The following is a 25,943-nucleotide window of genomic DNA, read 5'->3' as shown; positions in this document are numbered from 1 at the left end:
CTTCTATATGTGTAACCAGGTAGACTAGTCCTACTTCTATATGTGTAACCAGGTAGACTAGTCCTACTTCTATATGTGTAATTAGGTAGACTAGTCCTACTTCTATATGCGTAACCAGGTAGACTAGTCCTACTTCTATATGTGTAACCAGGTAGACTAGTCCTACTTCTATATGTGTAACCAGGTAGACTAGTCCTACTTCTATATGTGTAACCAGGTAGACTAGTCCTACTTCTATATGTGTAACCAGGTAGACTAGTCCTACTTCTATATGTGTAACCAGGTAGACTAGTCCTACTTCTATATGTGTAACCAGGTAGACTAGTCCTACTTCTATATGTGTAACCAGGTAGACTAGTCCTACTTCTATATGGGTAACCAGGTAGATTAGTCCTACTTCTATATGTGTAACCAGGTAGACTAGTCCTACTTCTATATGCGTATTCAGGTGTGCGTCCTTACTCAACATTGACAGGAGTGTTTCAAACAAAAGACAATTAATAAATTGACAACTGAAGCATCTTACGGGGTCAGGTCTGGGTGGTCTGCCAGGGGCCGTTTCATTTAGTATCTGTTTGGGTCAGTTGGGGAATGATTGTATTGTCCCATAGTATGTTGTACCGAAGTTGACCAACTGAAAGGGAGTGTAACTTTATGACTATAATTACACTTCCCTGAAGGAGGGAAACGAGGTACAACACCTGTTTGGCCCCACCCCTTCCTGGGTCGGGGAAGAGCGATATTAAATTGAATATGACCTAAGGCTCGTATTTCTGTGTTTATTATATTATAATTAAGTCTATGATTTGATCTTTGATAGAGCAGTCTGACTGAGTGGTGGTAGGCAGCAGCAGGCTCGTAAGCATTCATTCAAACTTTACTGCGTTTGCCAGCAGCTCTTAGCAATGCTTGAAGCACAGCTCTGTTTATGACTTCAAGCCTATCAACTCCTGAGATTAGGCTGGCAATACTAAAGTGCCTATAAGAACATCCAATAGTCAAAGGTATATGAAATACAAATGGTATGGAGAGAAATAGTAATATAATTCTTATAATAACTACAACCTAAAACTTCTTACCTGGGAATATTGAAGACTCATGTTAAAAGGAACCACCAGCTTCCATATGTTCTCATGTTCTGAGCGAGGAACTTAAACGTTAGCTTTTTTACATGGCACATATTGCACTTTCACTTTCTTCTCCAACACTGTTTTTGCATTATTTAAACCAAATTGAACATGTTTCATTATTTATTTGAGACTACATTTATTTTATTTATGGTATTATATTAAGTTAAAATAAGTGTTCATTCAGTATTGTTGTAATTGTCATTATTACAAATAAAATATTCCAAATATATATATAAAATCGTCCGATTTATCGGTATCGGCTTTTTTTGGTACTCCAATAAATCGGTATCGGCGTTGAAAAATCATAATCGGCCGACCTCTACCATGTTACTGTTTGTTAAACACTTACTGTTCAAACCCTCATTGTCAGGCTGGTATCAAAGCTAGCCAAAGAGCATTTTACTGGTTGAAGTGTTTTTTAAAGTATAAAGCAGTTGATTTTAGACAATAACACAAACATATTAAGCAGGAGATTCAAACGAGCTTTACAATTATAATCCAAAAGTAATGTGAAATGCACTCATAAGCAACCTGTAAATGGAGACTGTTTTTGCTGTCAGCCTCTGAGAACTCCCCTGAGTTTCCCCCACGGTGGTGAATTAGTGAATAGACACAGAGCTTAATGTGAGTTTCCTTGAGTAGCACTCCCGATCTTGCGCTGTAATATTCAGAATACATTGTGAAAAACTAAAATCTTTGCTCACCCTTTTAGATATACTACATCCATAACTAGCTGTTTCCTTATTAGCAGGGAGGTGTTTCTGCCCTCGTGCCGCAATTTTATTAAACACAGAAAGGGGCCTATATTGGAGACCAAAAGTCATCTGGCACACTGCTTAGAGTTTCAACAACATGAATAACTTATTTCTAGTTTCCACTAATGTGAAAACAAGACAAAATGCCTTTTTGCTAATTTGACTGTCTTAATTGTCAAATAATTTAACTTCTCAGGGCTGCGTCCACCTGCGGGGCACAGCCAGTGAAATATCAGATTCAAAACAAAATGTCATAATTCAACTTTGTCAAACATACAACTATTTTACACCATTTTAAAGATACACTTCTCCTTGATGTAACCACATTGTCCGATTTCAAAAAGGCTTACAGCGCATTGTCTTGGCCAGTTGTAAATGAGAACTTGTTGACTGGCCTGGTGAAATGCGGTTCTTCAGTAATTACACATAATTCTTAATACTGTAGCAAACATTATATTAAACAGGACATTCAAACGAGCCTTACAATTATAATCCAAAATAGTGTGAAATGAACTCATCATCAACCTGGAAATGGAGGTTACTCCCCTGAGTTTTCCAACATTCGCTGTTACGAGTCTAGGGGTATGATTCTTCCTTGGGGTGCGAGAGGTCCTGGGTTCAAATTCCGGATGAGCCCCCACTTATGTTACGAATCCCTTTGGCCCAGCGGTCTAGGGGGGGGGGGGGGGGGATGGATACGAGACCCGTAACATAAATCATGCAAATTATAATCGTGACAAGTAACAGTGAGAACCAAAAACCACAGACAACTGAAATCTACCGTCAAACTCAAAAGGTTTATTTTAAACACACGGTAAAGGGGTGTGAGAAAAGGGGCTGAGTTGGACCCAAGCAAAGAAACAATAATCAAAAACACCCCTAAGTTAGACTGGCCTATTTCCACAACAGCTAGCTAACTAACCAAAAATACAGTGGGTGGTCCGCCCAGTTCTAACTAGGGTACTTAGACACAGTATTCCTACGGGTAATGTATGCCCATGGGCGACTTGTCTTGGTACCCCCTTTTCCCACCAAACAAACAAACAGTCAAACAACAAAACAATACTCACAGGATTACCGGACAAATGTGACATGTAGTTGTAAAAACAAAAGAGATCAACACACAGCGAGAGAGAATGAACACAAAGATTGATCTGGGGAGAAAACAACTGACTGGGTTTTTAAACCAAGGGAAAGGGGCTGTGATAGGTTGAGGGAAAAGGAATAGGTGTCTTCTGATTGATGACTGATTGGGGAGTGATGATTGTCACCTGTGAGGAGAGAAGGAGAGAAAAGAAACACACACACAGGATACCTGTATCCGTAACATTCGCATTCAGAATACATTGTGAAAAACTAAAATCTTTGCTCACAATTTTTGCTCCAGGCAGATATACTACATCCATAACTATCGGTTTCCTCATTAGCAGGGAGGAGTTTCTACAACCATATTGTGTGTGCATCGCCCTCATGTCGCAATTTTAGCTAACACAGAAAGGGGCCTATATTGGAGACCAAAAGTCGTCTGGCACACTGCTTAGAGTTTCAACAACATGAATAACTTATTTCTAGCCTACAATCTTAGATGTTACTACTAATGTGAAAACAAGACAAAATATGACTTCTTGCTCATTTTAAGACAATTGTCAAATAATTTTAACATTCATTACAGATGTCAATTGTTGTATAACATCATGGCTCCGCTGTTGGCATCACCTTTTACAGTGGATTACCGCTGTTGTGGGCCTTGAACCATCTGTCTGACTTTGTTGTTCACACAGGAGAGAAACTTCACTATTGTGGATCCTCTGGGGAGCCTCAACAACCTCATGATGCTGAAGAGGCAGAGAAGAGTCTCTCCACATCAGAACACCTCAATAAACACCTGCAGACATCCACAGGGAAGAGAACTCACTGCTGCTCTGACTGTGGGAAGAGATTTACTTCCTCATCAGGCATTAAAATTCATCAGAGAACACACACAGGAGAGAAACCCTATAGCTGTGATCAATGTGGGAAGAGTTTTAGTCAATCTAGCTATCTGACAATGCACCAGAGAAGGCACACAGGAGATAAACCTTATAGCTGTGATCAATGTGGAAAGAGTTTTAGTCAATCTAGCTATCTGACTATACACCGACGAGAACATACAGGAGAGAAACCTTATAGCTGTAATCAATGTGGGAAGAGTTTTGTTTCATCTAGCCGTCTGACAGTACACAAGAGAATACACACAGGAGAGAAATCTTATAGCTGTGGTCAATGTGGGAAGAGTTTTGGTCAATCTGGCCATCTGATATCACACCAGAAAACACACACAGGAGAGAAATCTTATAGCTGTGGTCAATGTGGGAAGAGGTTTGCTGCATCTAGCACTCTGACTCAACACCAGAGAACACACACAGGAGAGAAATCTTATAGCTGTGGTCAATGTGGGAAGAGGTTTGCTGCATCTAGCACTCTGACTCTACACCAGAGAACACACACAGGAGAGAAACCTTATAGCTGTGGTCAATGTGGGAAGAGGTTTGCTGCATCTATCACTCTGACTCAACACCAGAGAATACACACAGGAGAGAAACCTTATAGCTGTGATCAATGTGGGAAGAGTTTTGGTCGATCTGGAGAGCTGACAGTGCACCAGAGAATACACACAGGAGAAAAACCTTATAGCTGTGGTCAATGTGGGAAGAATTTTGCTGCATCTAGAACTCTGACACTACACCAGAGAAGACACACAGGAGAGAAACCTTATAGCTGTGATCAATGTGGGAAGAGTTGTACTACATCTGACTATACACCGACGAACACACACAGGGGAGAAATCGTATAGCTGTAATCACTGTGGGAAGAGTTTTACCACATCTGGCTCTCTGACTTCACACCAGAGAACGCACACAGGATAGAAATCTTATATCTGTGGTCAATGTGGGAAGAGTTTTAGTCAATCTAGCTATCTGACTATACACCGACGAGAACACACAGGGGAGAAACCTTATAGCTGTAATCAATGTGGGAAGAGTTTTGTTTCATCTAGCGGTCTGACAGTACACAAGAGAACACACACAGGAGAGAAATCTTATAGCTGTGACCAGAGATAATCTGATTAAAGACTTCTGATCAAATATCAGAAAATACATACATGAAGGAGTTGTTTCATGATATCAATGAAATGAAATCTCACAATGTAGAATGTTTTAACATTGTAGAAGGAGAATTTTAATGATGTCAGAATGTAGAACCGTAAATGTTTGTCCCCTGTTCTATTGATTTCAACATGATATGGATATTAGCCTCAGGGGGAAAATCCAGGCTCTGAAATGGAAGAGTTACTATATATGAGATTTAACAAAAAGTGATTAACAAAAAAAGAGTTGTTACACTTACCACGTTGGCGACCCACTTGAATCAAAATGCAACACTTCAAAATGTAGCTAGCTGTTTTCTACATGTTGTCCTCTAACCAGGGATGTACACATTATTCCCAGATTCCGTGTGGTTTTTGAGCTGTTAGTTTTAACAGGACTTGCAACTTCAACTCCCTCCTGTCACACAAATGATTTTAGCATGATATCGATGAATAAGTGTTGTGTTCCTTTGTTTAGCAACCCCTACATTTAAATGCATCACTCCAAAATGTAGCTGACTGTCTTCTGCAGGTTGTCCTCTAATCAGTGAGGTGAAATATATCTCCCATTTCCATGTGTTTTTGTTTAGTTGTTAGTTTCAACAGCACGTACAACCTGATTTCCCCCCTAATCGATATCAGTGATTTATTGCTACTTGTCAAAACAACAGCGTTTTTGGTGCTTGTGCAGTTTAAAAGCTGCTTGTTTTAAAAAATACAAGTAATATGATTATTGTGGCAGATGTTTGTGTATATAGCACATTTTATGTTTAGGTTTTCAATATATCACAAACTGTTTCTGCATATTGGTTATTGATTTGGACACGTTAAAACTGTGTTTTGACATTGGGGATATCCCATCTAGCAACATGTAATTGAAAAGACTTCGACCAAATATTTCATATTTACATTTCATGTAACATTTAGTAATAATTATTTATGTAACCAACTGACTATTTTATTGACATTGTTACCCTGCTTTTAGAATATCAGGGTTCATTCTCAGATGTGCCAACCCAAATGTACTAGAGCATGACATTGGGGACTGGGCCCCGATCCAACAACATGCCTATCTAGTGAACCCTGAAAAGAGAGAGAAGCTCCGCAGTGAGGTGGAAAGTTACTATGGATATTGCAGGAGTTTCCTCTTGAAATCAGACATGTCCGTGGTAAGGACAACTTGGTTGCTGATTGTCTCAAGGGTGGGCAGTCAAAAAGATTTGTGTTTTGTCAGTGCATTACAATTTATTTTGACTGCACGTTTTTCCGTATTGGAGATGAGTTTTGTTTAGGCTCGTTCCAAGGAGACGAGAGTTCTAGAAGCTAGAAGGGTTTTTCTTTTGTTTTCCTCTTCTTGGGCAGATTTAGTGGGTCTCATGGTGGGTGTCTTTTAGGTCCCAGTTGTTGTTACTAGTCAACTTCCAGTGGACACTGAGAGCAAAACTGCAAGATTATGTTATAATACTTTTATTGCATCAAATGGTTGTTTTATGCAACAGAATAGAGGGTTCTTATTGTGTCTGTGTGTTCTACTGAGGATGGGCCACTGGGAGAAAACACTGACAGGAGATTTACAATGTCTTTTGGGTGATAAAACCTAAAGAGACCGCATTCCAGAACATGAGTTAATGTTTCTGTTCTATATGGTACCAGGGAGAGATGACCTCAGGGCCAGACCCTGGTCTCTACACAGAGTACTGTTTTTACAGCAGATACTGTCTGCTGAGAATTATAAGTATCTTTCATACAAATCTTAACCTTGTGACCCGTTCTATTCATCGGTTGTTTGTCATGTAGGTTGAAAGGGGTGTATCTTGGCTTTAAAATACCTTTGTACTTTTGTATCGTGGTTCTCAACGAGTCATCTGGGAGTGATTCATCTCTCAATGAATCATCTGGGGGTGATTCATCTCTCAACGAATCATCTGGGGGTGATTCATCTCTCAACAAATCATCTGGGGGTGATTCATCTCTCAACGAATCATCTGGGAGTGATTCGTCGACCAGCCATCATTATCGTAGAGCACTCAATTGATTCACCCTATATTTGCGTGTTGTATTGACCTGCTCCCTTATTAATAAGTTAATAAAGATTTAGTTTAAGTATAACTCTGACTTGTGTGATAAGTTTGTCTCCTCATTTGATGTTAAAGAAATTAATCACCACATTTGGGGATGTGAATCTTGACTTGGTGACCGCTCCTGATGACCTGGGTAAATGGTGCACCAGGGACCCCTCTAACTTGGGATCTCAGGGAGACCACACTGCGGGAACAGAGCAGATGGACCCACCTTTAATCTGAGAGGCAGTGAGCCGAGTGGATACCATCAGTATAGTATATACATCAGTACATCTCCAGAGGCAGCGAGCTGAGTGGATACCACATTTCGAACGTAGTTTAAAAAAAAGGTGGTGTAAAGCCCAGCCAGCCATCTGTGAACTGAATGAAAACTAGAATCTGTGTTTACTAGTTAAGACCATTTATGATATAGTATAAGCTAGTAAGGTGCACCTGTAATTATTTTAAACATATACTTGATTTAAACCTGTAATAGTTAGTTAGCGAAGCTAACGTTAGCTAGTTCATTATCACAAAAGTGAGAACTGCTCTAGATTGGAAACTTACGTTAATGAGAGTAAAGCCATATTGTCTTTATGGAAACTTGTTTTAAACCTGTACTTATTCTAAACCTGTAATTATTTTAAACCTGTACCCCATTTTACAAGTAATGAAAAATGTATGAGTTGCATTATCCTAGGAACTAACCATGAGATAGAAATGTGAAAATATTTCTGCAGGTTAAAATATTGTTGAAAAACAACTAATTGATTAGTTATGTTTGAGAATAGCATTGTGTGACAGGCTGACTTGAAAGATTATACTCAACATTTTACTGCGTGGCAATACTGTGTTTGGATTCTGAAGGGCATTTATACAAAAGAGGTAGTCTAGACACTGTATTAATACCATTATGCATTTGAATCCCATCTACAGCTACCATCTAAGATATTAATTTCCCTCCACAAGGGGGCGGACATGTAACGTTTCCAAAATGGGATAGTATTGTACATGTAACGTTTCCAAAATGGGATAGTATTGTACATGTAATGTTTCCAAAATGGGATAGTATTGTACATGTAATGTTTCCAAAATGGGATAGTATTGTACATGTAACGTTTCCAAAATGGGATAGTATTGTCCATGTCACGTTATGCCCCCTTGTGAGTTAATAGTATTGCATGCTGTAGCAGGCTATATAAAGAGGAAGACCTCCATTGACGATTCAGTTCGTTGTAACATCTCGTCTGGACAAGTCACCGTCCTTAGTTAGTTAATTAGTTAGTTAACGAAGCTAACGTTAGCTAGTTCATTATCACAAAAGTGAGAACTGCTCTAGATTGGAAACTTACGTTAATGAGTGTAAAGCCATGTTGGCTTTATGGAAACGATATACAATATATGGGAAAGAATATAGTTGAGGAAATAATCCAAACCTAGTTGTGCCTAGTTAGGACATAACGTTAGCTAGCTAGCTAACGGTACTGTACTGTAGCTCATACAACGCCGACGGTCAAACCCGGCTTTCTAATATTTACGTTCATTAACTATAGTAACGTTATGGAAGATATTCACAGAAAACCATCATTGTCTTCGTTATTCATTATTAGTATGTTATATTATTATAATACATTATTTCGAGACATATTCAGAGCCAAACATCAACCCAACTTAACCTTTTTAACTGTTGTCGCATCCAAACTTGTCACCATCGTTTTCAGTTGTAATTGCGAAGTTCCCGGAAGAAGTCCAGCAACAACGGAGGTTCCTCGATGAACCCACCTTCTAACAAGTTCTTTGAAGAACCTTTTGGGGATGTTTTTCATTGACCAAGAACCCTACGGTTCTTAGGGGATCTGAGAACAACTCCAGTTGAACCCTTCATTTTTAGAGTGTAGTCGGCTCTATTTACTCTCAGATTCAAACATGATGATTAGTATCAACGATCAAGTCAGCTGCTGCTCCAATACAGTATGAGGTGAGACGGTGAACTGATGTTGAACCGGGCAGTCAGCTGCTGCTGCTCCAATACAGTATGAGGTGAGACAGTGAACTGATGTTGAACTGGGCAGTCAGCTGCTGCTGCTCCAATACAGTATGAGGTGAGACGGTGAACTGATGTTGAACTGGGCAGTCAGCTGCTGCTGCTCCAATACAGCATGAGGTGAGACGGTGAACTGATGTTGAACTGGGCAGTCAGCTGCTGCTGCTCCAATACAGTATGAGGTGAGACGGTGAACTGATGTTGAACTGGGCAGTCAGCTGCTGCTGCTCCAATACAGTATGAGGTGAGACGGTGAACTGATGTTGAACTGGGCAGTCAGCTGCTGCTGCTCCAATACAGTATGAGGTGAGACGGTGAACTGATGTTGAACCGGGCAGTCAGCTGCTGCTGCTCCAATACAGTATGAGGTGAGACGGTGAACTGATGTTGAACTGGGCAGTCAGCTGCTGCTGCTCCAATACAGTATGAGGTGAGACGGTGAACTGATGTTGAACTGGGCAGTCAGCTGCTGCTGCTCCAATACAGTATGAGGTGAGACGGTGAACTGATGTTGAACCGGGCAGTCAGCTGCTGCTGCTCCAATACAGTATGAGGTGAGGCGGTGAACTGATGTTGAACTGGGCAGTCAGCTGCTGCTGCTCCAATACAGTATGAGGTGAGACGGTGAACTGATGTTGAACTGGGCAGTCAGTCATTCATTCTGTACTATGAGTCTATCAAATCAAATTGAATTTGACCTTACAGTGAAATGCTTACTTACAAGCCCCTAACCAACAATGCAGATTAAAAAAGTACAAATAAGAATACTAAATAAAAGGAACAAGAATGAAAGAGCAGAAGTTAAATAATAATAGCTAGACTATATACAGGGGGTACCGGTACAGAGTCAATGTGCGGGGGCACCGGTTAGTAGGTAATATGTACATGTAGGTAGAGTTATTAAAGTGACTATGCATAGATGATAACAGAGAGTGTGGGGGGGGGGGGGGGGGGGGGGGGGGCCTTCCTCTGACACCGCCTGGTAAAGAGCTCCTGGATGGCAGGAAGCTTGGCCCCAGTGATGTACTGGGCTGTACGCACTACCCTCTGTAGTGCCTTGCGGTCGGAGGCAGAGCAGTTGCCATACCAGGCAGGGATGCAACCAGTCAGGATGCTCTCGATGGTGCAGCTGTAGAAGCTTTTGAGGATCTGAGGACCCATGCTAAATCTTTTCAGTCTCCTGAGGAGGAATAGGTTTTGTTGTGCCCTCTTCACGATTATCTTGGTGTGCTTGGACCATGATAGTTTGTTAGTGATGTGGACACCAAGGAACTTGAAGCTCTCAACCTGCTCCACTACAGCCCCGTCGATGAGAATGGGGGCGTGCTGTCTTCCTTTTCCTGTAGTCCACAATCATCTCCTTTGTCTTGATCACGTTGAGGGAGAGGTTGTTTTTCTGGCACCACACGGCCAGGTCTCTGACCTCCTCCCTATAGGCTGTCTCATCGTTGTTGGTGATCAGGCCTACCACTATTGTGGCATGGGCAAACTTAATGATGGTGTTGGAGTCGTGCCTGGCCGTGCAGTCATGAGTGAACAGGGACTACAGGAGGAGACTGAGCAGCACCCCAGAGGGGCCCCTGTGTTGAGGATCAGCGTGGCGGGTGTGTTGTTACCTACCCTTAAAAAACCTCTCTGGGCTACGCAACAGCCAGTGTAATCCCGTGGCGCGATATTCAAATACCTTAGAAATGCTATTACTTCAATTTCTCAAACATATGACTATTTTACACCATTTTAAAGACAAGACTCTCGTTAATCTAACCACACTGTCCGATTTCAAAAAGGCTTTACAACGAAAGCAAAACATTAGATTATGTCAGCAGAGTACCCAGACAGAAATAATCAGACACCCATTTTTCAAGCTAGCATATAATGTCACATAAACCCAAACCACAGCTAAATGCAGCACTAACCTTTGATGATCTTCATCAGATGACAATCCTAGGACATTATGTTATACAATACATGCATGTTTTGTTCAATCAAGTTCATATTTATATCAAAAAACAGCTTTTTACATTAGCATGTGACGTTCAGAACTAGCATTCCCACCGAACACTTCCGGTGAATTTACTAAATTACTCACGATAAACATTCACAAAAAACATAACAATTATTTTAAGAATTATAGATACAGAATTCCTTTATGCACTCGATATGTCCGATTTTAAAATAGCTTTTCGGTGAAAGCACATTTTGCAATATTCTGAGTAGATAGCCCAGCATCACAGGGCTAGCTATTTAGACACCCACCAAGTTTAGCCCTCACCAAAGTCAGATTTACTATAAGAAAAATGTTATTACCTTTGCTGTTCTTCGTCAGAATGCACTCCCAGGACTTCTATTTCAATAACAAATGTTGGTTTGGTTCAAAATAATCCATAGTTATATCCAAATAGCGGCGTTTTGTTCGTGCGTTCAAGACACTATCCGAAGGGTAAATAAGGGTGATGCGCCCGACGCGTTTCGTGACAAAACATTTCTAAATATTCCATTACCGTACTTCAAAGCATGTCAACCGCTGTTTAAAATCAATTTTGATGCCATTTTTCTCGTAAAAAAGCGATAATATTCCGACCGGGAAACCGTGTTTTAGTTCAAAGACAGAGAAAATAAAAACATGTGGTCGCCTCGTGCACGCGCCTCAGTCTCATTGTCCTCTGATAGACCACTTACCAAAGGCGCTAATGTTTTTCAGCCAGGGGCTGCAAAGACATCATTCAGATTTTTCCCGAGTTCTGAGAGCCTATGGGAGCCGTAGGAAGTGTCACTTTACAGCAAAGATCCTAAGTTTTCAATAAAGAGAGTCAAGAAGCCCAAGGAATGGTCAGAGAGGGCACTTCCTGTGCAGAATCTTCTCAGGTTTTTGCCTGCCATATGAGTTCTGTTATACTCACAGACACCATTCAAACAGTTTTAGAAACTTTAGGGTGTTTTCTATCCAAAGCCAATTATATGCATATTCTAGTTTCTGGGCAGCAGTAATAACCAGATTAAATCAGGGACGTTTTTTATCCGGCCGTGTAAATACTGCCCCCTACCCCTAACAGGTTAAAAAACATGAGCTGGCGCACACCCAGAAAAATTGTTTGTGTGGAGGTGCTGACTAACGGCGAATAAACTATAAACTATCAAAATAAATAAAGTCGCACACTCCATATATAAACTCCCAGTAATTTATTGGGTATTTACCAACGTTTCAGCATCACTGTGCCTTCCTCAGGGTGATGTCATGAATACTTGAACCAGCTTATGTAGACAAACAGTGCAATTAGTGCAACCAATGACAATAGTGAGGGGTGTGTCATAATCATTAAGTTCATTAAAATGAATTAGTGAAATTGTTAAAAAATATATGACATATTAAATATATTACTGTATTGTTATCATATAGAAACATCATGGAATATTGTACATCATATTAAATATATTACTCTATTGTTATCATATAGAAACATCATGGAATATTGTACATCATATTAAATATATTACTCTATTGTTATCATATAGAAACATCATGGAATATTGTACATCATATTAAATATATTACTCTATTGTTATCATATAGAAACATCATGGAATATTGTACATCATATTAAATATATTACTCTATTGTTATCATATAGAAACATCATGGAATATTGTACATTATATGACCATCAACATACATTATTGTTTCATTCAATTTCACATAATAAAGATATTTAATATTTTCAAGTTCAGAAGTCAGAACCCATCACCTGCTATGTAAAATAGACAGAAGAATGCACAATGGTCAATGCTATCTGGGATCCTTGGGACATCCCTACCCTAAACCCTAACCTTAACCCCTACCTTAACCATTTTAAATGTCAACTTCAACGGGCTAGGGACGTCCCAAGGATGTATCTCTACCTGAAAATACATGATCTAAGTGATTGATAGTTGGTATTCAGCAGTCATAAAGCCTTATTTACTTTAATGAACTACTAAAATAGTGATTTAGTCAGACAGCATAGACAGCAGCTCTACACTTTATTGACTGACTGATCCATTCATCCTTCCATCCCTCCTCAGCCTTCCTCTCCTCTGAAGACCCAGTGAGGGTGGAGCTCAGTCAGAGAGCTGTTGAGGGACTGGTTAGGAAGAACACTTCTACAGCCAGAGAGGTGAGAGGTCACACATGATTTAGATGGTAAATATTTATGTCCCCTTAGTGGTTCATCACGTCAGCAAAAGGGAATATGTTCCATCATCTATATTTATTTACATTAGTGCAAATTGTTCACATTTCTCACCCCTTTTGGCTGTATGAAAGTTAATTTCCCCTCAGGCACACACATTTGTTCTTTGTTATTACCCGAGCCACTGCCTGTTCAGCCTGCTATCATCCAGAAGGCGAGGTCAGTACAGGTGCATCAAAGCTGAGACCGAAAGACAGAAAAACAGCTTCTATCTCAAGGCCATCAGACTGTTAAACAGCACAGAGAGGCTGCAGCCTACATATAGACTTGACATCATTGGCCACTTTAATAAATGGAACACTAGTCACTTTAATAATGTTTACATATCATTTCTCATCTCATATGTATAAACTGTATCTCAGTCTATGCTGCTCTGACATTGTTTATCCATATATTTATATATTCCTAATTCCATTCCTTTACTTAGATTTGTGTGTATTAGGTATTTGTTGTGAAATTGTTAGATATTAATTGTTAGATATTACTGCACTGTGGGAACTAGAAGGACAAGCATTTCACTACACCTGCAATAACATCTGCTGAACACCTGTATGTGACCAACAACATTTGATTTATTATGAAGGTCATTTGTGTCAAATGTACTTTTCCCCTCATTCACCCCACCTCTTTACATTGCTTATGCATATTCAGTGGTCTGACTGCGTCCAGACTATGTCAAAGGCCCATCCTGGTAGATCTGAACCTAATGCAGCTTGGAGTGATCAGATGACAGAAGTCACATTTAGGTGCCAGGTGTAACTGAGGCCATAGATGCTCCATATACATTACATTGAGTGTTTTATATAATATGACTAAATGCATTTCTGTGTTGCAGGGGCAGTCAAGAAATGGAACAGCAAGGCCACAGAACATGACATAAGCAGAGCTGTGGGAGACCACCTCAAGCCCCTGGTAGAGCCGGGGGTGGTGTTTACCACTCCACCACGCCTTCAGCAGGCTGGAAACGTGATACTGTTTTTCATACCAAGAGTCTGTTGATTGGCCAGTCATTGGGTTAATTTGTTGAAATCAAATCCAGCTTTATTTATACAGCACATTTCAGACATGGATGCAACACAATGGCTTCACAGGAAAAAATAAAAAAATGAAAATAAACAGAAATATTTAGTAAACAACAAACAGAAGACTAACAACTGAAAGACTAATGAACATTCTAAGGAAATGCCATTGATTAAAATATTAATTGGATGCAACATCCAACCCAAAATATAAGCTTGTTTTTTAGGAGGGTCTCTGAAAGACACTATGGGGGTGTCCACTGGAAGTTGACTAGTAACAACAACTGGGACATAAAAGACACCCACCATGAGACCCACTAAATCTTCCCAAGAAGAGGAAAACAAAAGAAAAACCCACACCAAACTTAAAGACAGGAAGCAAACCAAAAAGGTGGAGCAACTAAAGGTGTTGACTCTCCACATGTATCAAGACAACTGGAGCACTGGGCCAGACACTCTTAAATAGAACCTGGACCAGCTCAGGTGAATCACCTTCCCACTAACGAGATGGACAAGCCAGCACAGGTGTAACACATACTGACTAACGAGGTGACACCAATCAGTGCGTCCTACGTGCTAACGAGTTAGACGTGCTAACGAGCTAGACGGGCTAACGAGCTAGACGGGCTAACGAGCTAGACGGGCTAACGAGCTAGACGGGCTAACGAGCTAGACGGGCTGACGAGCTAGACGGGCTAACGAGCTAGACGTGCTGACGGAGCTAGACGGGCTGACGAGCTAGACGGGCTGACGAGCTAGACGTGCTAACGAGCTATACGTACTAGACGTGCTAACGAGCTAGACGCGCTAACGAGCTAGACGCGCTGACGAGCTAGACCTGCTAACGAGCTAGACGTGCTAACGAGCTAGACGGGCTAACGAGCTAGACGGGCTGACGGAGCTAGACGTGCTAACGAGCTAGACGGGCTAACGAGCTAGACGTGCTAACGAGCTAGACGTGCTGACGAGCTAGACGTGCTAACGAGCTAGACGGGCTGACGGAGCTAGACGTGCTAACGAGCTAGACGGGCTGACGGAGCTAGACGTGCTAACGAGCTAGACGTGCTAACGAGCTAGACGTGCTAACGAGCTAGACGTGCTAAAGTCCAACCTCAAAACATAAATGGAAAAACCAAAGCCTGTAATACCTCCCCCCTTAAGACAACAAATATATCCTATATTTTAGTTGGACAAGTTTGCTCACCACCAACAGAAAACAACTTCCATTTCTCATTATAATCAACTAGAATGATTCACCTTCACCAATATAAACATGGTGTCTACTGGCTGTCAACAATTAAAAACAAGAAAAAAACACGCATTTCTAAATAATAATATACAATAGTATTATTTGTTTCTCCTTTTTCTTTCTATAGAATCCTAAATCCCACTAGCTTCTAGAACACTCATCTTCCTAAATCCCACTAGCTTCTAGAACACTCCTCTTCCTAAAACTCACTAGATTCTAGAACACTCGTCTTCCTAAAACTCACTAGCTTCTAGAACTCTCGTCTTCCTAAAACTCACTAGCTTCTAGAACTCTCGTCTTCCTAAAACTCACTAGCTTCTAGAACTCTCGTCTTCCTAAAACTCACTAGCTTCTAGAACTCTCGTCTTCATTCAGATCTCTACAACTTCCATTTCACTTAATGCTTCACAATGCTTCTACAATGCTTCACCTTCTACAATATAAACATGGTGTCTACTGGCTGTCAACAATTAAAAACACGTATTTCTAAATAATAATTTACAATTGCATAATTTTTAAGATCCATTTTCTTTCCATAGAATCCTAAAACCCACTAGCTTCTAGAACTCTCGTCTTCCTAAATCCCACTAGCTTCTAGAACTCTCGTCTTCCTAAAACTCACTAGCTTCTAGAACTCTCGTCCCCTTGGAACGAGCCCAAACAAAACTCATCTCCAATACGGAAAAACGTGCAGTCAAAATAAATTGTGATCCATGCTTTAAGCACTGGTTAAATGCACAACACAAGTCTTTTTGACTGCCCACTTTGAGACAATCAGCAACCAAGTTGTCCTTAACACGGACATGTAACTTTCCACCTCACTGCAGAGCTTCTCTCTCTTTTCAGGGTTCACTAGATAGGCATGTTGTTGGATCGGGGCCCAGTCCCCAATGTCATGCTCTAGTACATTTGGGTTGGCACATCTGAGAATGAACCCTGATATTCTAAAAGCAGGGCAACAATGTCAATATAATTGTACCCAAAAAATGGTCAGTTGGTTGCATGAATAAATACCACTACTAAATGTTACATGAAATGTAAAAATGAAATGTTTGGTTGCATAGTGTTATTTTCAACGACTTTTCAATGACATTTTGCTAGATGGGATATCCCCAATGTCAAAACACAGTTTTAACGTGTCTAAATCAATAACCAACATGCAGAAACAGAAACAGTTTGTGATAAATTGAAAACCTAAACATAACATGTGCTATATACACAAACATCTGCCACAATAATCATATTACTTGGATTTTTTAAAACAAGCTCCTTATAAACTGCACAAGCACCAGAAACGCTGTTGTTTTGACAAGTAGCAATAAATCACTGATATCAATTAGAGGGGAAATCAGTTCTACACGTTGTTGAAATTAACACAACTAAAAAAAAACACATGGAAATGGGAGATATCTGTTACCTCACTGGTTAGAGGACAACCTGCAGAAGACAGTCAGCTACATTTTGGAGTGATGCATTTAAATGTAGGGGTCGCTAAACAAAGGAACACAACACTTATTTGTCATAACTCATCGATATCATGTAGATTTTTTTTCTACCGTTGTTTTACCAGTTAAGTTGACTGAGAACACATTCTCATTTACAGCAACAACCTGGGGAATAGTTACAGGGGAGAGGAGGGGGATGAATGAGCCAATTGTAAGCTGGGGATGATTAGGTGGCCGTGATGGTATGAGGGCCAGATTGGGAATTTAGCCAGGACACCGGGGTTAACACCCCTACTCTTACAATAAGTGCAATGGGATCTTTAATGACCTCAGAGAGTCAGGACACCCGTTTAAACGTCCCATCCGAAAGACGGCACCCTACACTGGGCAGTCACTGCCCTGGGGCATTGGGATATTGTTTAGACCAGAGGAAAGAGTACCTCCGACTAGCCCTCCAGCAGCATATGGTCTCCCATCCAGGGACTGACCAGGACCAACCCTGCTTAGCTTCAGAAGCAAGCAGTGGGATGCAGGGTGGTATGCTGCTGGCAATCAATTGTGCGAAAGGAGGAAGATGAGGTTGCGCGTCCTGTTAAAACGAACAGCTCCACAACCACACGGAATCTGGGAATAATGTGTACATCCCTGGTTAGAGGACAATTTGTAGAAAACAGCTCGCTACATTTTGAAGTGTTGCATTTTGATTCAAGTGGGTCACCAACATGGTAAGTGTAACACAACTCTTTTTGTGTTAGTCACTTTTTGTTAAATCTCATAAATAGTAACTCTTTCAATTCAGAGCCTGGATTTTCCCCCTGAGGCTAATATCCATATCATGTTGAAATCAATAGAACAGGGGACAAACGTTTAGGGTCCTACATTGTGACATTAAAATACTCCTTCTACAATGTTAAAACATTCTACATTGTGAGATTTCATTTCATTGATATCATGAAACAATTCCTTCATGTATGTATTTTCTGATGTTTGATCAGAGATCTTTTATCAGAGTATCTCTTCCCACATATATCACAGCTATAAGGTTTCTCTCCTGTGTGTGTTCTCTGGTGTTGAGTCACAGTGCCAAATGTAGTAAAACTCTTCCCACATTGACCACAGCTATAAGATTTCTCTCCTGTGTGTATTCTCTGGTGTCGAGTCACAGTGCCAAATGTAGTAAAACTCTTCCCACATTGACCACAGCTATAAGATTTCTCTCCTGTGTGTGTTCTCTGGTGTGTTCTCTGGTGTGCAGTCAGATTTCCAGACCCACCAAAACTCTTCCCACATTGACCACAGATATAAGGTTTCTCTCCTGTGTGTGTTCTCTGGTGCACTGTCAGCCATCCAGATCCACCAAAACTCTTCCCACATTGATCACACCTATATGGTTTCTCTCCTGTGTGTATTCTCTGGTGTCGAGTCACAGTGGCAAATGTAGTAAAACTCTTCCCACATTGATCACAGCTATAAGATTTCTCTCCTGTGTGTGTTCTCTGGTGTACAGTCAGACTTCCAGATAGACCAAAACTCTTCCCACATTGATTACAGCTATAAGATTTCTCTCCTGTGTGTGTTCTCCGGTGTTTAGTCAGACCGCTAGAGTCTGTAAAACTCTTCCCACATTGATTACAGCTATAAGGTTTCTCTCCTGTGTGGATTCTCTGATGAATTTTAATGCCTGATGGGGAGGTGAATCTCTTCCCACAGTCAGAGCAGCAGTGAGTTCTCTTCCCTGTGGATCTCTGCAGGTGTTTATTGAGGTGTTCTAATGTGGAGAGACTCTTCTCTGCCTCTTCAGCATCATGAGGGTGTTGAGGCTCCCCAGAGGATCCACGATAGTCCCGTCTCTCTCCTGTGTGAACAACAAAGTCAGACAGATGATTAAAGGCCCACAACAGCGGTAATCCACTGTAAAAGGTGATGCCAACAGCGGAGCCATGATGTTGGACAACAATTGTCGTCTGTAATGAATGTAATGATTATTTGACAATTGTCTTAACTTCTCTAGGGTAGGGGACAGTATTTTGACGTCCGGATGAAAGGCGTGCCCGTAGTAAAATGCCTGCTACTCAGGCTCAGAAGATAGGATATGCATATTATTAGTAGATTTGGATAGAAAACACTGAAGCTTCTAAAACGTTTTGAATGATGTCTGTGAGTATAACAGAACTCATATCGCAGGCAAAAAACCAGAGAAGAATCCAACCAGGAAGTGTGGAATTCTGAGATCTGTAGTTTTTCAACTCATTGCCTATCAAACATAGTGACTTAGGGTTCATTTTGCACTTCCTAAGGCTTTATGATATTTGTATTTGTCAAAAGGGCAGTTGAGCATCGTGTCACCAGAATAAGACCCTCGATATTTATTGGAAAGGAGCACCAAGCTCATCACCGTGCACTTTCAACACTGTGAAATTCATCATAATATACTTAATCTGTTGCCTAAGAAACTGCATGGTTTCCTGAGTAGTAGTGGGAGGGCCACACTCAATATCATCGCGTGACAAGTTTACTTCGATATGATGGAAATGACATAAAGATTTGAGCATAAAGGCGTTTCCACCGCCATTTCTCGCATAATTAATTTTACAGACAAAAATATCCCACCATGTCGAACGAACAAATTAAAAACTGTTGATAAAAACGTGATTAATGTAGTTAATTACGACATTTCTGCGCTGAACTAGGTTGAATATTTGGTTAATGAAAACTACAACTCCCTTCAGCCCAGTGTCCCACATAGTTCTTGACTTGATTTCTCTCGTGAATGATTTGATTTCTCTCTGGAGAAACGGCGCGTTGGGATCACAGAAATAACGAACTAAATGGAATTCAAGTCATTGAACCCACATCGGTCAATTAGTTGTTGAATAACCGGAGAAAAAAATACGAAATTTCGGTTAATCGCTCAGCACTTGCCCTCTCTCCAGTGCTTAATTTTAGCCGGATCCTACTGGAACAGGATCTGGCACCTCTCCGTCTTGGAACAGTTTCGTTTTGTCCGGATCCGGTACCTCTTCTGGCATGAAAAATAATTGTCACTTTTTGCAATGTAAAGATTCTAATAAACGTGATCAAAGTTCTTTGGAGTTGCCTCTTCTTTAATCCCCCCCCATCTCTCACTACAATGAGATTCACTTTCTATTATCTCTCTCTCCCGCTCTCTACTCCGATAGACATGAGCCTGCAACTCTCATCTCTCCAGCATTGCAATTCATAATGTCCTTATAGAGCCGCGCAAAGGGTTGAAATACATTTGACAAAGTTATGGTTACTGCTGTCTGTTGAGAAATACATTAAATAGGCCTAGGCTATTGATGGATTCAATGTCGTTTTCATTGATCTCAGATTCTCAGTTTGTCCGTGTCTAAATTGCCTGTCATTTCGATCATTTTGTGCTTTCAAGACAACTTGGAACTCGAAAAAAAATAAGCCGAATCATGATGTCAGTGATCGTCAGGTCGGAAAGTCGGAGCTCTAGAAGAGGCCAGAGTTCCCCATGTGGAATTTCAAATTGGATGACCATCAACAAAAAAAAAATCCAGTCTGAGCTCGTTATTTCCCCAATTTCGCAGTTGTCTTGAACGCACGGAAGTCTGAAGTCGTAGATTGCCCAGCTCCGAGTTCCCAGTTGTTTTGAACGCAGCATTAAAAAAAGATCGTGCCAAAATCTCCAATCGTAAAATGACGTAGAATTGCATTAAATGCGTTTATAAAAAGGCCAAACATTTTCTGGACCCTAGGCCACAAACCTTTTTTCCCCATGTGGGCAACTTCTGTAAATGCCTCTACTTACTGCTCTATGCCACTACGCAAATGTGATGATATGCATGCAATGCAGGTCACCCCCCTCTCGTGCTCACTTGTTCCGGCAACTCCTGATTTACAAATTAGGCACTGTCTAGCTCTTTTTTTCTCCCTCAGTCAGTCTTTTTCCAGTAACTCCACAGTCAACAACTCCACAGTCAACAACGTCTAGCCTAGGGGTGTCAAATTCGATTCACAAGTGTCTGCGGGTTTTTGGTTTTTCCTTTCAATAAAGACCTAGACAACCAGGTGAGGGGAGTTCCTAACTAATTAGTGACCTTAATTCATCTATCAAGTACAAGGGTGGAGGGATAACCTGCAGACTCTTGGCCCTCTGTGGAATGAGTTTGACACGTGACTAACCCTTACCTAGCTCTCTCTCTCTCTCTCTCTCTGTGGCTTGTATTCTTTCCCCTGGCTTCCTTGTTTGGGCACTCTCTCCCTCCCCTACTCGCTCTCTCCTCTTCCCCCTTTCTCTCCTTTCTCCCCCTCTCTACTCTGTTCCTCTCTCATTCTTCCACCCCTGGCAGTGCACTCTTAATCCCCCCGCCAGAGTCCATGCCCTTGTAGAGCAGAGAGCATACGCTGGCGACCGTCAGCCCAGCTCCAGTTGATGAGGTAGCAGCATATCGCTTAGGGGCCCTGGCATGGGTCACATCCTGCCACGGCCCTGCCGCAGCCTTCAGGGAGGCACCATCCTAGTCAACTCCCCCCTCCACTATCACTGCACTTCATGTGTAAGCACTGAGCATTCATGGCTGCTTCACCCAATCATAATAACTTATCACAATAAAATAACAACAGCTTGCAGTCAACGGTAGATCCACCTAGCCAGGTAAACACTTCTTTAATCACTAGATTGTAATACTGGGGTGGTGAACTATTAATGACTTACCACATAATTGTTAACAATATATAAATGAACGTCATATAAATGCACACACTCAATCTCATAGCAATATAACAAGGTCATTCTTCTTTCCGATTTGGATAATCTGGCAACGTCAAAGCATTCCCCCTAGCATGTCCATGTTTGTCTTGTCTTATAATGCATTTGTGTGGTATGGAGTCCACATACCTACAAATCCAGAAGGCTAAATTAAAATGGCGTGCTGACTGTTAATGGAGTGGGACAAACATATGACTTCACTGTCTGTTGTGGCTTCAAGCTCATGTAATGAATAATACAACAGTCTCCACCTGTATCAGTGCAGTCAATGGGCCTGACAGTTGCTATTTATATGTATATTTTCAGCACAGTGTCTTCCCTCCACGATCACACTCAGTCAACTTGTCCTTGAATTACACAGACAAGATAGCAAAACAATACCCAGAGAAAAGACTGTTTATTATCCTCTTTTAAAAGCTAATCAGCATGTAGTGACATAGCCTGATGCAAAATAGAAATTCCAGGAGAAAAACTCTCCATGTAACTAAATTATGCTCTGAATGAAAGTAAGCTCACCCATGCGGTTAATTTGACTAATTTTCTGAAATGACTTTTGTTTCTCATGAGGCGATGTAGCTAGCTAATGAGTTTGTCGGTCCACTCCAGCTGAATAATATGTATAGAGATCCTATTAAATAACTATTCTAGTATTCTAATTCATAATTCTATGGTCATATGACCCACAATGAGAGACAACTGGGGAATGCAGCTGATCGGTAGATTACTACGCTGACATCACAATGTCAGACCTGGGAAGCACTGCTCCCATTGCCTTCCCATGCCCTCCGCCCATTTTCTCGGTCAGTCACAGCACCCCACCCACCCTTTTCCCCACCCCCTCCCACTTAATGACCCCATACCTCATTATGATCTGCAAAGTCCCTTGGTGTCCTCTCACCATATTTATTTTTAATTGAACCTTTATTTAACTAGGTAAGTCAGTTGAGAGCAAATTCTTATTTACAATGACGGCCTACCAAAAGGCAAAAGGCCTCCTGCAGAGACGTGGGCCTGGGATTAAAAATAAAAAATAAAAACAATATAAATATAGGACAAAACACACATCAAAACAAGAGAGACAACACAACATATGGTCCCCCACAGCACACCCTCTCTCTTTAAAGGTACGGCACTCTGGTAAGAATGTACTGTATTTTCAACCACATGGCTGTCAGGTAGAGTCATAGCATCTGTACTGAGAGTGGTGTTATTGATATTTTTGCTACGAGTGCTTTACTATGTAGATTCTCCTCTTGTCATTTGTGAATTATTCCATCCTGTCTCAGAAGCACTCTGATGTAGCCAATGGTAATGTGCAGTTTGAACCATAACAACGTTTTAGTAAAGGGATGAGGGATGGCACTGGAGAAATGAAACCACTTTCAAAATTATAGACAGAGTTATGAATGCAAGGACTGACCTTCCACGGTATCAAAGTTATAGTTTTAACCATGTTTTGAGGCTATACAGTGTTTGTTTACATTCACATTGTTTACAAACAATGGAGTTAAACTAGATTATATTTTGCATTCTGATGGGGTACAACAGTTAAACTAAGGTCATAAATAGATGTATTGAAAAGTTGTTGACAAGCAGCCAGCAGCCAGTCCTCCAGACTGCTGCCTGAGCACCTTTGTCTGCTCACACAAGCTGTGCTCTGCTTTGATACCAACACAGAAATATATAGAAAGTCACTGATTTAATATTTCATATTTGTAACGAACATCTAACAACAGATGTCTGTTTGTATGTGGTCTGACAGAGGTTTGAGGACAGTGAAGGTCAAATGCGTAAGCATCATAAATGATTGCACTCTGAAGCAACAAATCTATAAATTAAACTGTTGACAGGATTATATCTTTGCCCCTTGGTGGAGTCAATCAAACTAAAAGACGTCAAGAAAAGTCAAGAAAGTCCACAGCCCACTTGCCTGACTCCTGCTATTCAGAAGAGTACAATTTTTTATTAAGGGTCTGGAAAAATACACAACACTATTTACATAGATAGAGAGGCTTCTCAATGGGAGCAGCACTTGTGAATACAATTAATTCAACTGAAATACAATGAACTCTTATGACTCAGAGCAATGGATTTGAAATATTCTTTCAAAATAAAATATCAAAGAAATGAATGACGTCCAGAGTTACAAAATTCCTGTAGTTGTCATTCAAGACTATGTGATAACTTGTTGATCTCAGGAGGTTTTGAATGTTATATGATCACATATGACTCAGGCATTTGAGTCACCTGGTTCAAAGGGACAGTTCACCATCCTCTGATTGGCAATCAGTGTGTGGTGTAAACCTTTGTTGATTCCGTATTGAATAGCAGTGATTGAATCAACGTGAATAGCTTGAAACATTCATGACCTTTGTATAGACAGACATAGCTATCCTGATTTGTGCTGCAGCGAAAATAGAGAGGATGCATAGTACAGTAATGCATAGTACAGCAACGTGAAAGTGCAACCATACAGCTGAAGAGTAAAGGCTGGTAACAGTGCACCAACTCGTCTCTTTCTCCTGCTTTAAAAACCTTTTACTGCAGAGGACTACATCAGTGTCACACAGAGTGTTTCTTGGTAGTCAAACAAATCTACTTTGAAACAAAAGTACTCCACTCGTAGGAGTGGTTTGTTCATAACCATCCTCCTTTTTGAGGCCACTAGGTCATTTGACTGCAGGAAAGGGCTACAGCTGGAATCCTTAATTGGTGAAACTGCCACATCCGTTTGGGATTACAACAACAAAGAAGTTACTGCAAACAACCAACACTGTTTTTCCCTCTGACATTATTGCATGCGTGATAGAACAGCACAATATGTACTGCAATTTTCTGACGTCGCTGCCGGAGTTTCCTCTCCTCTGTTTCAACAACAAAACAAAAACAATAACAAAGAAGACACACACACACACACACACACACACACACACACACAGACACACACACACACAGACACACACACACACACACACACACACACACACACACACACTACACACACACACACTACACACACTACACACACACACACACACACACACACACACACAGACACACACACACACACACACACACACACACACACACACACACACACACACACTACACACACACACACTACACACACTACACACTACACACACACACACACACACACACACACACACACTACACACACACACACTACACACACTACACACACTACACACACACACACACACACACACACACACACACACACACACACACACACACACACACACACACACACACACACACACACACACACACGATTTGGTCCTCAGATACTCAAGAAGTTCTAAAGCTGCACCAATGAGAGCATCTTGACTGGCTGCTTCGCCGTCTGGTATGGCAACTGCACCGCCCTTGACCACAAGGCTCTACAGAGGGTGGTGCGGACAGCCTAGTACTTCTCTGGGGCCGAACTCCATGCCATCCTGGACGTTTATACCAGGCGGTGTCTAAGGAAGGCCCAGGAAATTGCCAAAGACTTCAGCCACCTAAGCACATGGACTGTTCTCTGTGCTACCGGAGCAATGGGTCTCAGACCAACAGGCTCCAAGATAGCTTCTATCTTGAAAGCAATTCGACTGCTGAATAGCTTCTCAGACTATCTGTACTGACTCTACCTGCACTGGCTATATACACATACACATGTCTCTATCCACACACACAACACACACACATAACACACTCACGCATACTGATGTCACATACACACACACACACGCCACCACAGACTCACACCCAGCATATGCACTGCTGCTACTTTTCACTCTTATTATTATATTTATATATATACTGCTCAAAAAAATAAAGGGAACACTTAAACAACACATCCTAGATCTGAATGAAAGAAATAATCTTATTAAATACTTTTTTCTTTACATAGTTGAATGTGCTGACAACAAAATCACACAAAAATAATCAATGGAAATCCAATTTATCAACCCATGGAGGTCTGGATTTGGAGTCACACTCAAAATGAAAGTGGAAAACCACACTACAGGCTGATCCAACGTTGATGTAATGTCCTTAAAACGAGTCAAAATGAGGCTCAGTAGTGTGTGTGGCCTCCACGTGCCTGTATGACCTCCCTACAACG

General features: G+C 41.0%; 1 protein-coding gene across 1 annotated transcript in view; it reads right to left on the bottom strand.

The window, feature by feature from the left end:
* Window positions 1–20,823, bottom strand: part of LOC145867166 (uncharacterized) — a 52,866-nt gene extending 32,043 nt beyond the window's left edge. Inside the window, exons 1-2 of the mRNA XM_082971219.1 lie at window positions 20,811–20,823; window positions 18,439–18,736 (exon numbers count right to left, since the gene is read on the bottom strand). Coding sequence (XP_082827345.1) covers window positions 18,439–18,736; window positions 20,811–20,823 — 311 coding nt within the window. The remainder of the gene's footprint in view (window positions 1–18,438; window positions 18,737–20,810) is intronic.
* Window positions 20,824–25,943: the final 5,120 nt, after the last annotated feature.

Source organism: Salmo salar, unplaced genomic scaffold (genome assembly GCF_965601325.2).
Source record: "Salmo salar unplaced genomic scaffold, fSalSal1 ptg000221l, whole genome shotgun sequence".
Classification (NCBI taxonomy): Eukaryota; Metazoa; Chordata; class Actinopteri; order Salmoniformes; family Salmonidae; genus Salmo; species Salmo salar.
Note: the sequence above shows the minus strand (reverse complement) of the source record. Positions and strands in the feature narration are given on the sequence as shown.